This window comes from Vipera ursinii (assembly GCF_947247035.1).
Source record: "Vipera ursinii genome assembly, chromosome: 1".
In the NCBI taxonomy this organism is placed as follows: Eukaryota; Metazoa; Chordata; class Lepidosauria; order Squamata; family Viperidae; genus Vipera; species Vipera ursinii.
The window spans coordinates 130423804-130439159 of NC_139512.1; the positions used below are offsets into that span (position 1 = coordinate 130423804).

Sequence of the window (15356 nt, forward strand, 5' to 3'; positions counted from 1 at the left end):
AGTACAGTAACAATGGCTTAGTAGACAGATTAACCTCTCAAGCGTTGATTCACCCCATGTCATTTGTAGGCCTGAGATAGCTATTGCTGGTTTTGTTCCTTCTGTGACACTGTTATTCTTATTGCATAACTGATTATATGTGGGATTTTTTATAATGATCTAAGCCCTGTAGGGATTTTTAGATTTAAAACGGGTAAAAATCTTTTAAAGAAATAATTTCAAAAGCACTGGAATGCTTGAAAAGGCAGCTTTTTTTCGTTTTGTTTAAATCAAATGCTTTTGAAAAACAAACAAACAATAAGCTTAAGGAAGCTTAAGCAATCTCATGGGTAGTTAATTTGTTCTAATTTGGGCATGTCTAACGATCTCTAATTTGAAGATTTCCTTTTAAGCATTCATAATTTTCAGTCTAAAATGATTTTCTAAGTTTTTACAGTAATGAACCTCTTTATAAACAGCACATAATTAAAGCGCTTCTCAATTTCACTGTAGCTTATGCGATGGCAATTTTAAAATTTCTGGAATAATGTAATTAGGTTTATTCTCTTCTGTGGTTACATATTCTATTTTATGTATTTTCCCCCTGGTAGCCTTAATTTTAATGATTTTTGCATGCTTCTTCTGCATTGCTTCTTTTTTCTTTTTTTTTTACTTTGAAGGTGACCGCTGAATTAGATGCCTGGAATGAGGATTTACTACGCCAAATGAATGATTTCAACACCGAGGATCTCACTTTGGCTGAACAACGGCTGCAGCGGCATACAGAGAGGAAGATGGCTATGAACAATATGACCTTTGAGGTCATTCAGCAAGGGCAAGATTTGCACCAGTACATCATGGAAGTGCAAGCTTCAGGTAAGTGGAAGAGACAAAATCCTGGATATATGATCTTATAAACAGCTGTAATGGAAAAGAAAAACACATAAAAGTGAAAGCAGTTTGTTCTTTGTGCCCAAACAAAACAATTCCTTCATTTCCTAATAAGGCAGAATGGATCTTGAATTTCATGTTTAATGCCTAGTAATCTATCCTCCCCTTTGGAGAGACAGATTTTTTTTTATAAATGTGAGATATGCTACAAACATTTATTATAGTTAGCCTGTATATGATGCTGTGTGTCTTCAGGACTTTTCCAGCATTTAATATACACTTCACTGCAGATCTTCGATGCGCTTGCAGTCATAGTTTGCAATCACTTACACAGCTGGTAAGTATTTCTTTTTCAAACATTAAGTATCTTGGGCTGTAGGTCTTTTTACATCACATGTGTTTAAGTTTTGTTCTTTATATCACTGTTAAAATTTCTTTTATCACATGACCATTGAATCTATTGTCAGTCTTCTTCCTAGCAAGCTGGACAAATCTGATTTGTTGTATGAAACCAAAGAAGCCATTGCAAATGAACTGCAACAACTCCTTGATCAAATATGCAATCGGTGTTTAAATGTATCTTTTTCTATGTATGTAAAGGACTGTAAGCAACTCTCCTTTGGTTAAGGGAAGAATAGTTTCCATCTCTTTCTTGTTTCAGCAATGGCCAAATCTCATACCAGGCTGTTTGCTTTTGTCTGTGAGAGAACTAGAACTAAAGCATCTACTAGCTTTGGTTTTCTGCATTCTCTCATACAGCGCATACCTTCTTTTTTATTGCAGTAAAAAACCTTCAACCTTTAGCTGAAGAACTAAATTCTAGCTCTGAGCTCAAGAAAATTACCATCCTTTTCAAGCAGAAATTTTCCATCCGTTCATGTTTTTCCCTTCTCTTCTGCCCAGGAGAAAGAACCCTGCCCACTTAATCAATTTTACTGCCTTTGTAATTTTCAGTCTTCCAGTAATAATCCTTGTCCACATTTTTCAGCATAGAGTGTCTTGGTTTTTGAAGGCATGGGAAGGGAAAAAGAAAAAAAAATCATGATAGGGAAGAATGAAAAGAAGGTACTTCATGCAGATGTATCTCACAAGGAGAAATGTAATTGTGATTTACACCAAATTCATGTCAATAGTGAATTTTGAGAAAAAATAATATTGATCAGAAAACCAAAGGGATCAGTTTTATCAGTGCAATCTCATCTGTCAATCATCTGTCCTCTGTGTCATGGTAATCATCTTGCTTCTTACCTAATTATCTGCACATATGCTTAGTTTAAACTGCTTGTCACCTCTAGATTCAATACTGATCAGATTTCCAAAATTCTTCTTAATGCTCATAGGAATTTCCCCCTGTTTTTTTTAATGAATACTAAGAAAATTAAATCATTCAATGTTATGATAGCAATACTGGTAGTCCCCATTTATTCTGACTTAATAGGGCCCAGAAACTGTAATTAAGTAATGCAATCACAATTGAACACAGCACTTAGTGATGACAGTCCCAGGAATCCCAGTTGCCATCACTAAGCAAGGACTGTGCAGGTTGTTAAGTGAGGACTTCACATGACTGCAACTTCCGACTTCCTGCCAGCTTCCCCCTTGACTTGTTTGTGGGAAGCCAACAGGGAAGGTTGCAAATCCAGATCTCGTGACCACAGACACAGTGATAGCCGTACTTATGTTGCCCAGTCTTAACTATAATTTATTAAGTATTGTTTTTGGTCTAAACAGTCACTGAACAACTGGTCACTAAACAAGGATACTTCTTTTCAAATGGATTGGATTGCAAACAGTGCCTACAAACAATATGTGCTTATACGTTTAGTAAATTACCTAACACAAACATTCCCTTCATCTCTGAAGAAGTCGATGACTTTAAGTGACGAAGTGTCTGCTTTGGGATGCTCAAACAAATCTGAAAAGATTACTGATTCGGGATAGCAGCAATGTATAATATTGCATTTTCTAATAGCCGTAATTCAGCTTAGGCGTGAATCACTCGGTATAGCTGTATGGGTATGCATTTCTTTATCTTTTCTTATTTAACCTCATTATTCCCATAAGTAGAATTGAAGTGCTGAAGTACTGAGGTACGTCTGGTACATTTTAAGATGAATAAGTGAAGTAGTAAGTAGAGACAAAGAACATTTCTTGAACATTTTAATGGCACAATTCAAATCTAATTATTAAAACAACTTGCTGAGAATGCAGTGCTTCACAATGAACAAACTGCATAGAAGAAAAGCGTATGATTAACTATGATGCTCCCATACTTAGCACATTGCCTTGTCTTTCCATTTGCTAAAACAAAGTCCTTTACCTTTGTTTACTTTTTTTTCTTTCCATTATGAAAGAATGATATCATCTTAACTCCGGAGAACTAATAGTTACAACGAGCCAAGATCTAGTTTGTGTTCTTTATATCTATTTTTAATAGAGATATGAAGGAATACTTTCTTGCTTTGATTTAATACACCATTCTTTCCTGTTGCAAATGGTTATTTCAAATAGCTATGTCCAAGAAAGAATGAAATGGGAAGAATAGTATTTGTTTATGAACATATATCCCATGCAGCTAGTAACTTCAACAAAATCACAGGAAATGTAGATTAAGAGCAGCTAAGAATATGTTTTCCAATCCACTATCAACTCTATGGGTTCAATCTAAAGTAATTTACCTTCATCCAAAGTCTGATATCTTTATAGGTCATATCACTTTGCCAGGCTCTCCTTCCCTCCCAACAAGAAGGGAGCAATGAGCATCTTGCCTGTTTCTCCATATGAGGACATTTATTCTATTCCAGGCATCGAATTGATCTGTGAAAAGGACATCGATCTAGCAATCCAAGTGCAAGAGCTGCTGGAATTTCTTCATGAGAAACAGCACGAATTGGAGCTGAATGCTGATCAGACGCACAAACGGCTCGAGCAGTGCCTTCAGCTTCGTCACCTGCAGGCAGAGGTTAAGCAGGTCAGGGTTTTCGGCATTGTTCTGCTTCTTTGCTTATGTGATCATGCTGGCTGTTAAAACGCCCTGTCCCTACCATTCAAATTCTGGTAGCCTCTTAAAATTCACATCTGTAACAGTACAGGTAGCTCACGTGAACCACTCACGTGACTGAGAGAGAGAAAGGAGAGGGCTCTGAAGGTCACTGATTGCTTCCACCTCATTTAGAGAAAGTTCTCTCATGCAGTAACGCCAGTGTTAACTCTCATTCTGACTGTCCCTGTCCAGCCCACAACAGCGGGGGGGGTGGGGGGGGGTAGGTGGTGCTGTGGCCCCTTTGGAAAATTAGTTGCCCAGCCCTGCTCTATTTTCTCAATGTTTCATTTTTAAAAAAATCCAACTATAGACATGCTTTTTATCTCATATTGTATGAGAACTGAATATTGAATAAAGCGATACATATTCAAAACAAACACAGTGAAAAAAGGTCCCCAAACTAACATCATTTTCATTCATTTTAGGATCTAGTAGGACATGTTCTCTTTTTGCTTTGACCAAAGCCATTGATTTGGTCCAAGAATTGAGAAAAATGCTTGAGGAGGTGTATTTGTGGGGGAGTGATCATGTAAACATTAATACTACTTGTATTCAAAAAAACAAGTCTGGAACATTTCACTACTGATAAAAGTCTGTGCAAGAAGCAGGAAGAAATCATAATGTTTTTTATGGAACAGAAAAAGTATATTTGATTTGCATGAAGCATAAAGCAAAGCAACACTGATGTAAAAATATCTAAGGCTTGATTCATGCATTATTATTGACCCGTGGGACAATAATTCTATTCATTTAAAAAAAATGTCTTATGGGATGAATATTTTATGTTGAAGCAGGAACATGAAATATAAATTAACAAGAAAAATGGTTGTGTAGATGATTCCATTGACTGCTTGTTTAGGCCAGGAGAGTGGTGAATTTGAGGTATCAAGTTTATTGGTCTGGAATGTATTCAAAATATGGAAGTAAAAGGAGCTTGATTGCTTTACCATTTGCTCAATTTACATTTAGCTGCTGCAGCTCAGCAACCTATCTGCTCCATAATTCTATTCAACCACTTTCATCAATGTTTATACCCTCAAGGGCTGTAAATATTGGAACACGGTGTGAGGACTCTAAAATAATGTGTTCCTTGGTCTTAAAAATGAGTTTCAAGCTATCACATGAAGATAGAAAGTTGGAAACTATAGGAACATTCTTTATTTCTTACATTTTAAAGCTTATGACATATCTCTCATTTATTCAGAGCTCAAAATAGTCAATAAGGCTTGAAAATATTTGTAAGATCGAATCCTCTTTTTTGCCTGTCGTTGTTGTCTAGATAGTTTCAGAATCTGCCATAGTATACTATGATTTGAAAATGAACTCACTGGGAGCAAAAATAAAGATGGAATCAAAAGTAAAGAAATACTTATTCTCTCAAAAATAAATCGGCAACCACCGATATTGTTTTGGATTATGATATATGGTGATATGATATGATCGATATATGATCCCTGCTAAAAATAATGTGACCCAAGTGAAGATTCCAGTGTCCAACATCATATTCAAGGAATTAATGTTTATGATTTCAGTTATTATACGGCTCTTATGGAAATATCTTATTCTTCCTTGAATTTAGAACTAATTTTTAAGGGTCCCTTTTTAAATGTTCCAATTTCATTTTTACATCCATTTAGGAATATGCCCTCTCATTCCGTCTCTAACACTCTGCGTGTTTTTATCTCTAATGTTCTTCTCATTTTTAAAGGTTATCTGTGTAATAGTTGCTCAATGAATATTACATTTTATATTAATTTAATTATACCATACCAATAACCAAAAGAGCAGAGTAAGTAGCATCGGTTTAGAAGGGAACTTTCAAACCTAGTTCAAGAGAGTACCTGTGTAATGCTACATGGGAATTACCTTGAGAGACAGGAGATGTTGCCTAGGGGGATGATCAGATAAAAGGCAGCGGATGGGGGAGCCTCCAGCTGCATAACAGGTAGAGAAAGAAACTTAGAAAGGATCCCTTCCTATTTTAGCAGACAGTAAAAAGGGACAGTGGAAGACAGTGCACTTTCAGACTTGCAAGATTCTCTTAATGAATCTTTACAATAAAGTAAAATTAGCTCACCTGGTCTATTTCATTTCTGGTTTACCTGGGAAGGCTGACAACCCATGATTCATTAATGTCTTTAAAAGTATTTATGAGCCTTCTTCATTCAGATGCTTTTCAGGAAGTCCGTAGCAAGATTTTATTGGTTCAGATTCATATTTTAAAAGTCAATGGCTTATTAGTTTGTGAATTATTGCAGCAATAGCTTTCCTTGGAAGCAGCTGAATTAAAATATATCATGGCCCTGTCATACTGTGGTAGGTATTGGCTAAATTTGGCTTCCTGAAGAATGAGTCATAAGTAACATCATTTAGTAAAATTGGAATCTGGATTGATTTTGGCTTGCTCTCCATTTTCAGTCGAGATCCAAGTGTACTTCATTTTCACTTTGGAACAGTTGAGAAAACAAATGGTCTTAAATTTATTATAAGTAGCTCTTGCTCTTAGAAGCCAAGGAAAAGTAGACTGCCACCAAACAGTTTCATACTGTTAACCCCACTTAACTTCTGCTGATGCAGTACAAAGTCTGGAGCATTCTAGAATGCTGACATATGGTTGCACTTTAGCACAATGGAAATTCTAAATTGTTTTTCCTCTATTCACATTTAATAAAGTTTTCTATAAACTTCAATGCCAAGGTAGAAAATTTAAAGTTAGAAAAGACACTACAAATCTTTACAGTATCACAATATAAATGATTGGTTTTTCACAGTTCTTTATGCTAAACAATTTATAGAAAAGAATTATTATGATATTGACAAAATAACTGTCGGAGTTAGAATTCTTGTATTTCCAGGGTATAAATACTTATATGGATCGGTTGCATCATGCGGAGGCCGCGCCCAGGCCAGCTCTGGCAATGTGAAAAAAGTCGTGGTATGTCACGACACGTCACATGATGCGGCAAGTTTGACACCCGTGGTTTACTTAATGAACTTGAGGCAGAAGCATCATTGATGTGTAGACAGTAAAATCTGGAGAAGGTGAGATTATGTCTCCCTTGGGGAAGATATAAAACATGAGATTCAGGTGGGTCCAAACCTCCCTCTTGTTAGAGTTGAGGTTCCTCCCCATCCAAATTTTCACAGTCTCCAGTCTAGCTGGAGGAGGAGGAGGAGGAGGAAGACAGGGAAATTGTTCTCGGGAAGGTGGTGAATCAACCACTGATGGGTTCCAGTGCGGGCTCTGGGAATACATGTGCTTGGCTGCTGGCAGTTTGGGGAGGCAAGGTGAGTGTCACATCCAGTTGATCAGGATGACTTGTTCCACGCTGACCTGTCCATGTCCACCTGGTTGCACTGAGTCATCTGTGCTGAGTCATCTGCACCAACTCATTTATGCCCACTCCTCTGTGCCCCTCTGGCCATGATCACCCAGTTGCATGAGCCAGCCACACCCGCCTGGCCATGTCCACTCATCCATGCTAAAGTGGCTGCTGTAAGTCATCTCATTCTGCTGGACTTATTTGGTCTGGCCCAGTTGGATTTCAAAGGGAGTTAGTAGTTGTTTCTGAAGTCTTAGCACCTGGTTCAACTGAGGTTGTACTTGCTGCTTGAAAGAGCAGGCCTTGGATGGAATACGTTTGGGCAGACTCTTGTTGCTTGGGGATCCCAGAGGAAAACTCCCTCCCCCCACTTTTCTGGGAGATGAAGTGGCAAAAAAGATTACTAGATGTAAAATAGAAGTTTGACTGAAGATGGGTAAGAGCCTTTGTTAGGCATTACTGTATAGCAATAATAGTTAAATAGTTAAATGTACACATTTCCCTGTTCTTACTCATCTACAGATGGATTTTGGATGAGTATCAAACAATAGTTGATTATTTTTTAAAACAATCATTTTTTACAAACATGAAAACAATAAAGAAAAAGAAAGTTGATGGTACCTTGTTTCTAGCCATTTCAAATAATTCAAGAAGCTGCAGACAAATGTATCTGGAAAATGCAAGTATTTTTCAGGAAAAAAAGTTGCATGAAACAAACCACATAACATTTCCAAGTCTGGTGCTTTTGTCTCTTTTAGATAACATACAATTTGAGCAGCTTGTTAAGTGAATGTAACTAGCTGTAAATCATATATATATAAATGTATATAAATGTAAATAAATAAATATATATATATATATATTTCTATTTATGTTTTGATCTAATATAGTCAGTAAAAATTGAGTAATGTACATATTATCAATATTTAACAAAGGACTATTTGTACTTTATTTACAGTATTTCATATATGGGTTTTGTTTCTTTGTAACAGAGGGCACTAAATTATTTTGGTCTCATTGGATTAGATACCGAGTAATCAAATCAAACCAATTTTTTTATTATGGTCATAGACTTGCACAGAGATCCAGAGTAAGTTAGTTATACTTAGTCTACATTGAAACTAATCTCTTTTATTTAATTGCAATTTATTTTTCAAACTAAATCTAATTAGAACTAAAATGCGTCATCTGATGCACAGTATCTCTCATGGGGCAGGGTCAAATGGCGGAAAAGGCCTGAAGGCCTGAATCTTGCAGAGCATGATTTCTCTAACCAGAAAAATCAACATTGTTATTCATCACACCTCCAGTTTGTCTGGATATTGTCTCACCTTCCTCATCTACTCCAAAACTGGTTCCAGATTCAGATTCAGGAATTCTTAGTAAAGTAGATTAGTGTAATATCTGGACGCTGGTGACGCTGCTATCCCCACTGCAACCCACCCACCCCCAGCTATTTCATGAAGTGAAAAAGTTCTGTCTCAAAATGTCTGTTTTTCCTGCCAGGTCCTTGGCTGGATCCGTAATGGAGAATCAATGCTCAATGCCAGTCTTGTCAATGCAAGTTCCTTGTCAGAGGCTGAGCAGCTCCAGAGAGAGCACGAGCAGTTTCAGCTGGCCATAGAGGTAATGTTTACTGTGCACGTTGACTTTCTCTTTTCTTATTCAAATTGCAAAGATGAGCCTTCAGAAATAATCTGAATGGAGTTTAGAGTAGGAGAGCAGAAAGGGAGAAATAACTTCCAATTAACAGTTAAACTATTCCTATTACTATTACTAAAATTAATGTGTATGTGCGTATGGGAGGTAGTTCTCTTTTAGCAACTGCAGTTGGAACCAGCAACTAAGTCATTAAGCAAAGCAATTGCTAAGTGAAACCATAACTGTGCTGATGATTTTACTTCAGCTTTTCTTTGCTTCACACAGACCTGTGAAGGTCATAAATGTGAAGATTGGTCGCAATGTTAGTTTTTCATCACCATTGTAACTGCAGATGGTTGCTGTAACAGGCACTTGCTGTTTTAAACACACAAAGTTTTGAAGTAGTAATATCTTAACACACTACCAACCTTCCTGCCCCAGATAAAATATAAATAAATAAATAAATATCTGATTGCCATATTCCACTCAAGATGTGTAATCTGATGCAGCCAAGACAAACATGTTTTCTGTATAAAAATGTATATGAATATTGTTCACCAAATAACAAAGGTTACAATAGTCCATATAACAAATTAATATCAGAAAAAAATCTATTTCTAGGGTGCTAAATAAAAGGAAAGGATTGCTTTTGATCTTAATCTCCTTCATTGTATTGCAATAGTATCTATTTATTTTTCTGGGGATCCTCAGTATAGCTAAGTCTCAATGTTTATTCTATCTTTTTTTTAAAAAATGAGGGAAAAAGTTCAAATTATGGTATTTTATGATATCGTATTAGGAAAGAGAAAAAATTAGCTCATCCGGAAACAGCTGCAATTCTTTTATTTCCTATCAATCTCATTGCACCTTCAAGAAGTTTAGGGGACTATGGATAGCAGACTTTCCTTTTTTTAATCTCCAAGATAATCAGATGAGGCAGATCAGACAGGAGACAGTGATTGGCCCGATGAAGATCATGGGGGACCTTTGTGGGTTAAGCTGGGTCACCTCAGTTCTAATTTGTTAAGCCCCTGAACACATACATGATGTATGTTAGATGAGCAGATGAGTTACTGTATCCCAAATATAGTGTAAATATGTATTTTAGGAATAACATCTGGGATTTTCATCACGTTTTACTTCTTATAAAAAGTTTTTCTCAAGTGTTTGTTTAGGAATGAAGTTGTGGGTAATTAGGGATTGCTTAGGGATTAACTTTGTTATAGGAAATTCACAATTGTTTTTAGGGTCACTTATGAAAATTGCCTAAGTAGAATGACAGAAAATGGTAACTATATTCTGTCTCTTGATTCAGAATCATAATTTTCCTGGTATTTGACTATAGTAGATGCTCCCAGAAATCTATTTACCCAATATTTTAATAAGTAGTCACTTTTTTATATTCAAATGTTGGCATGCTGGGAAGCTCTGAAAGGAAAGGAAGGGTTTATCATCCATTGAGGAAATTCTTTATCTTTCAGTACATCTTGGCAGCATTAATAAAGCACTTCTGTGGAGCAAGATATTTATTTCCTATTTGTATAGCTTGCTATATTTCAGAGATGCTTAACCTTGATACCAACTAAGAGCCCTTCCTCCCCCAATAAAATGTGGTTGTTCATGCTGCCAAGAGTAGAGGGCTTGTAGATTAAATATTAAAAATTAGGTGCTTGATATCGCAGCACCTACAAAGTGAAGAAAGTCTAGCTGATATATTGGGTATTTTCTTTGCAAATCCTTTAATCTCTTCCTCTTAATTATTTCAATTGTTCAAGATGAATCACACTGTAGTAAAAATATGTGTTTCGAATAGAATACAATGTATTCAGATCTGTTTTTAAAAAGAATATGGGTTTTCATATCTTAGGCTAATAATGATGCAATATATATATATATATATATATATATATATATATATATATATATATATATATATATATATATATATATATATATATATATATATATTTGTTTTCTGAGGTTTTCGTGGGTGTTTGTATGTGGATCTTTGGTCATTCGGGTTTTTCCCCGCGTAGAACTAAAGGTGTAGGAGCAACGTTTCGACGGACTCCCATCCGTCATCATCAGGCTGGTGGCTTCAGCTTCCTTCTTCTGGTGAAGCCACCAGCCTGATGATGACGCATGGGATTCTGTTGAAACGTTAAATCTAGATTATCAGTAATATCAGTAAATGCCTTTGCATGAATGTGCAGAATGCTTACTGTTCAGAATGCTAATTCTAAAAAGTGTTTCATTCTCTCACCTTTTCATGCTCACACCTCACCTCATCTCTTTATACCATTTGCTTGGCACATCTGTACAAATCTCTCTTTCCTCCCTACATATACAGTCCCTCTTTCATGCCACTTCCTTGCAGAAGACGCACCAGAGTGCTCTCCAGGTACAGCAAAAGGCAGAGGTGTTACTGCAGGCCGGCCATTACGATGCTGATGCCATCCGGGAATGTGCGGAAAAAGTGGCCTTGCACTGGCAGCAACTCATGCTAAAGATGGAGGACCGGCTAAAACTGGTCAATGCCTCTGTTGCTTTCTATAAAACTTCAGAGCAGGTGAGAGGAACAAGGCCTTCTTCACCAATGGTGTTCAGTTTGTTTGCAATAGCTCCACTACTATTTGAAATGACCATTACATAAAGACATACAGTAATTGCTACTGTTTAGAATTGCTACTGATTATTCAGTAACATAGACCGATCGGCCATAGTGCATGAAGTGTTATAGTCTTTGTTTTTCTAGGCATCTATAAACACCAGTGTTCACTGAAGTTTATATTTGGTAACCCTAGTATTGAGCACAAAGGACTTATCTATATTACCTTAGTATAATTTAAAAGGTCACCTATTGGGAACATGATGAATGTGGCGAAATTATTTTAAAGCACTGCCAAGGAATGAGCTGATTGAGAGGATATGGGAAGATAAATTAATCTTGCAATGGACTAAGCCAGTGGTTCCCAACCGAGTGTGTGTGTGAGAGAGAGATGATATTCCAGGGGGTGCGAAAATTTGGGTTTTTAAAAAATTATAGTGCATATGCATAATTCGTTGCCGTTATTTCGAACTTTTGTAAGGGGTACGAGAATATATCAGAAGCGTTCTAGGGGTGCGGAGTATAGAAAAGGTTGAGAGCCGCTGGAAAAAGCACTAGCAGCATTACAGGATGTCTTGAACATCAGCTGATGCATTTCTCTCCACCTTTTGGCAAGGTACAAAATCACCTCCTCGATTTATGATGCCACCCACCATCATCCCTGCCATCACCAGAAGCTAACTAGACTGAGGGCAGTGCTTTCTTCCCACGTTTTGCAACCAATATAAATCAGATGTTGAAATGGCAAAGTAAAACCATTAGCCCAGCCTTTCCTATCCAAAGAGAAAAGTGGGTGGTTCTGTATACCCAGTCCAAGGTGTATCAGCAGGAAATGCAATTAGATCGGATTTATTAATTAGCAAATCCTATTACATAAAATTACCATGATAAATAAGAAGCAGGGAGGGAAGGGATTGCACTTACATGCAATAAAATCTTTTCAAGCACTACCTAAATCATCCATGTTATTTCAAAGTACTCTTTAGCCTACATTACCCAAGAAAGAGAGGTTGCCTGGATGAATACATTATCCAATAAATGTTGGCTATCTTTAGCTAAAACACTGTTGTTGCCCCAGTTGCAGAATGAAAGCCATGGTCTATATAGTGGCTGGAATTTATTTAAGAAAATTTTTATGGCTGTCCAACTCATTCTCAGTGTCAAATGTACCACTCGATGGGTTGGCCTAGAAACTTGCACTGTTACAAATCCGAAAGGAGGCGTTTTTCTTTCATGATTTTTCATATAGTTAAAATTTAAACTTTTGGTAGATCAAATGATACTATTCTTCTAAGTATAAAATATAACTGAAGCTATTCAGTTGCTTGACGTAGAACATTTTTATCACAGTTAATAGTTTTACAAAATACTAATATATAATATATAAGCAATACAGAATAAATTGCAATAGTACTTAGACTTATACTGTATATCGCTTCACAGTACTTTACAGCCCTCTGTAAGTGGTTTACAGAGTCAGCCTATTGTCCCCAACAATCTGGTGTCCTCATTTTACCAACCTCGGAAGGATGGAAGGCTGAGTCAAACTTGAACAAGTTTGTGTGTATATACACAGTCTTGTTAATATGACATTTTTGAATAGTTTGTGTTCCTACCTAGTTTTTCTCAGTCTAGACCAGGGGTGTCAAACTGGCAGGTTGTGGGCTAGAGGCTCCACAAAGGCAAAAAAGTCACAATACATCACTTGACGTGATCAAGTTTGACACCCGTGGTCTAGACCCTTTCTGTTGCTTAGTATTACAAGTTCCATTATTCTTTATCAATGGCCATAGTGCATGGGGATGATGGGAGCTGCCATCTAATATATTTGTAAAGGTTCAAATGGGAGAAAGGTGCCTCACCTCAACTTCATGTATGATGAATTTCCAATAACACCTGTGAATCAGGCATACATTTTTGCTCAGCTGTTAGAGTTATGCTTTTAATGTTTAAATTGTAAATTGTTTCTGCTTCTAAAGGTAACTTTGATATCTAAACAGTTGTGTTCTTGCTTATGTCTAAGGTTTGCAGTGTACTGGAGAGTTTGGAGCAAGAATATCGAAGAGATGAAGACTGGTGTGGAGGTCGGGATAAGCTGGGACCATCCTCTGAGATAGATCATGTTATTCCCTTAATCAGCAAACATCTGGAACAGAAAGAAGCCTTTCTCAAGGTCCCGTCTATTTCCCCTGTTTTTAGCAGTTGTTTTTTTTCCTTTGTTCTCATTGCAGAAGTTAGTTGGGCACTAACTCTTGGGTGGAAACCGGTCTGTAGGAACATAAATTATGTCCTGTCTTTGATCTACTGTGTTTTGTAGGACAGAGGTATCTTTCATCTTACTTTATAATAAAAGCCATAAAAGCAGAACAACGTGTGCATGCATCCCTAATGTATGTTCTTCTCTGGAATGATTTCATGCCTGCATAGCCTGAAACATGACTGGCCATGAAATAGAGGGTTCTTAAGGTTTCTTCATGCTTAGAATCTCCTAATAAAACAAACACAAACTTTTTCAGTAACATTACCCATCTCAAACATTGCTTGCCTTAACGTCTCATTCTTTTAGTTCTGTAGAACTAAAATTTTAGCTTGCACTTTTTCTATTCTGAAAAGTAGTAGCTGATCTCAGACAAATTTGCTGCTGTCATGTTACCTCATATGAATATTCCATTAGCCTAAATAGAATAGTTATGCATTGACTTTTGGTGTATCATCAGTGTTGATTCTAAGAAAATAACGTTTCTGCAAAAACAAAAGTCTAATATATTTGTTTGTATGTAATATTTTCCCTCATATCACCCCCAAAATAATGGTTATGTCTGAGTGCAGTCTGAAGATCTCTCATGTTTTTTCACGTACATCAACATTCTTCAGAGGTCAAAAGGGAAAATAAAGCTCAAGTCACAGTTCAGAAAGTTCCTTAATGTTTTATTCTTCCAATTTGCTTGTCAAAATTGTAACTGTAAGTGCTGGGGCTTGGGGGTGTTATTTGTTGTCCACAGGCATGCACACTAGCACGAAGGAATGCAGAAGTGTTTCTCAAGTACATTCATCGAAACAACGTCAGCATGCCAGGAGTAGTGAGCCATACCAGGGGTCCTGAACAGCAAGTGAAAGGTCAGTGTGTTCTTTGAGCCCCACATGAATGGAATGGCACCTGAGCTTATCTTGTATGCCACACGCGCACTGCTTCTGTTTATAATCTCCTCAGGTAAGGATGGATTACATAAGAGCAGAAACGCATGCCCTTACCATCTTTGTGGACCAAACCAAATAGGATCAGCTGTCCCAAGGAGTTGCAAAATATTTTGTTCTCTCCTTCACAGTTCGGAAATCAGGGAAATGGCTCTTTTGTATAGATTAGGAACCATCTAACTAATCAATCAAATTCATACCTCCCATCTGATTATTATATCTAGAGGTATTTAAAATGTAAGAAGTTTGCAATTCATTCTGTTAGACTAAACTTAAGGACTAAGTCTGTAGTCCTTAAAAAGGTTTATAAACCTAATATTACCTTCTAGGTGAAGGCTTTATTAGCTATAAACATTAGGGATACCAAAAATGCTCTCTTCAGAACATGGTTTACCATTTCAAAAAGTTTCCATATGCATCACAATAGGGTTTCTTTAGGGTTTCTAAACCCTAAAGTAAAAATGTAAAGTAAAAATGCGAAACAAAGATATTTTTCATTTCTGATGGGATTACTTTTAAAGTTATAAAGATAAAGGGCAAATCATGTTACTGCAGTAATAATTATGTAGTTTAGGAATGAGTATTCCAAACATTTGTGTATTTATTCACATTTAAAAAGTTGAAAATGTAAAACTAACATGATTAAATATTTCTTTGTTGGCTGAGTTTTTCAGCA

General features: G+C 36.6%; 1 protein-coding gene across 4 annotated transcripts in view; it reads left to right on the plus strand.

Annotated features, from left to right (window-relative positions):
• Positions 1-15356, plus strand: part of KALRN (kalirin RhoGEF kinase) — a gene marked incomplete at its 5' end in the record, with an annotated part of 580305 nt that overhangs the window by 401585 nt on the left and 163364 nt on the right. For 3 of the 4 annotated variants that reach the window (XM_083356478.1, XM_083356477.1, XM_083356479.1), the window contains 6 exons: positions 660-855; positions 3675-3841; positions 8743-8862; positions 11228-11446; positions 13509-13658; positions 14488-14602. In XM_083356478.1, the coding sequence (XP_083212604.1) occupies positions 660-855; positions 3675-3841; positions 8743-8862; positions 11228-11446; positions 13509-13658; positions 14488-14602 (967 nt within the window). The remainder of the gene's footprint in view (positions 1-659; positions 856-3674; positions 3842-8742; positions 8863-11227; positions 11447-13508; positions 13659-14487; positions 14603-15356) is intronic. The other variant, XM_083356480.1, reaches the window with a different exon arrangement.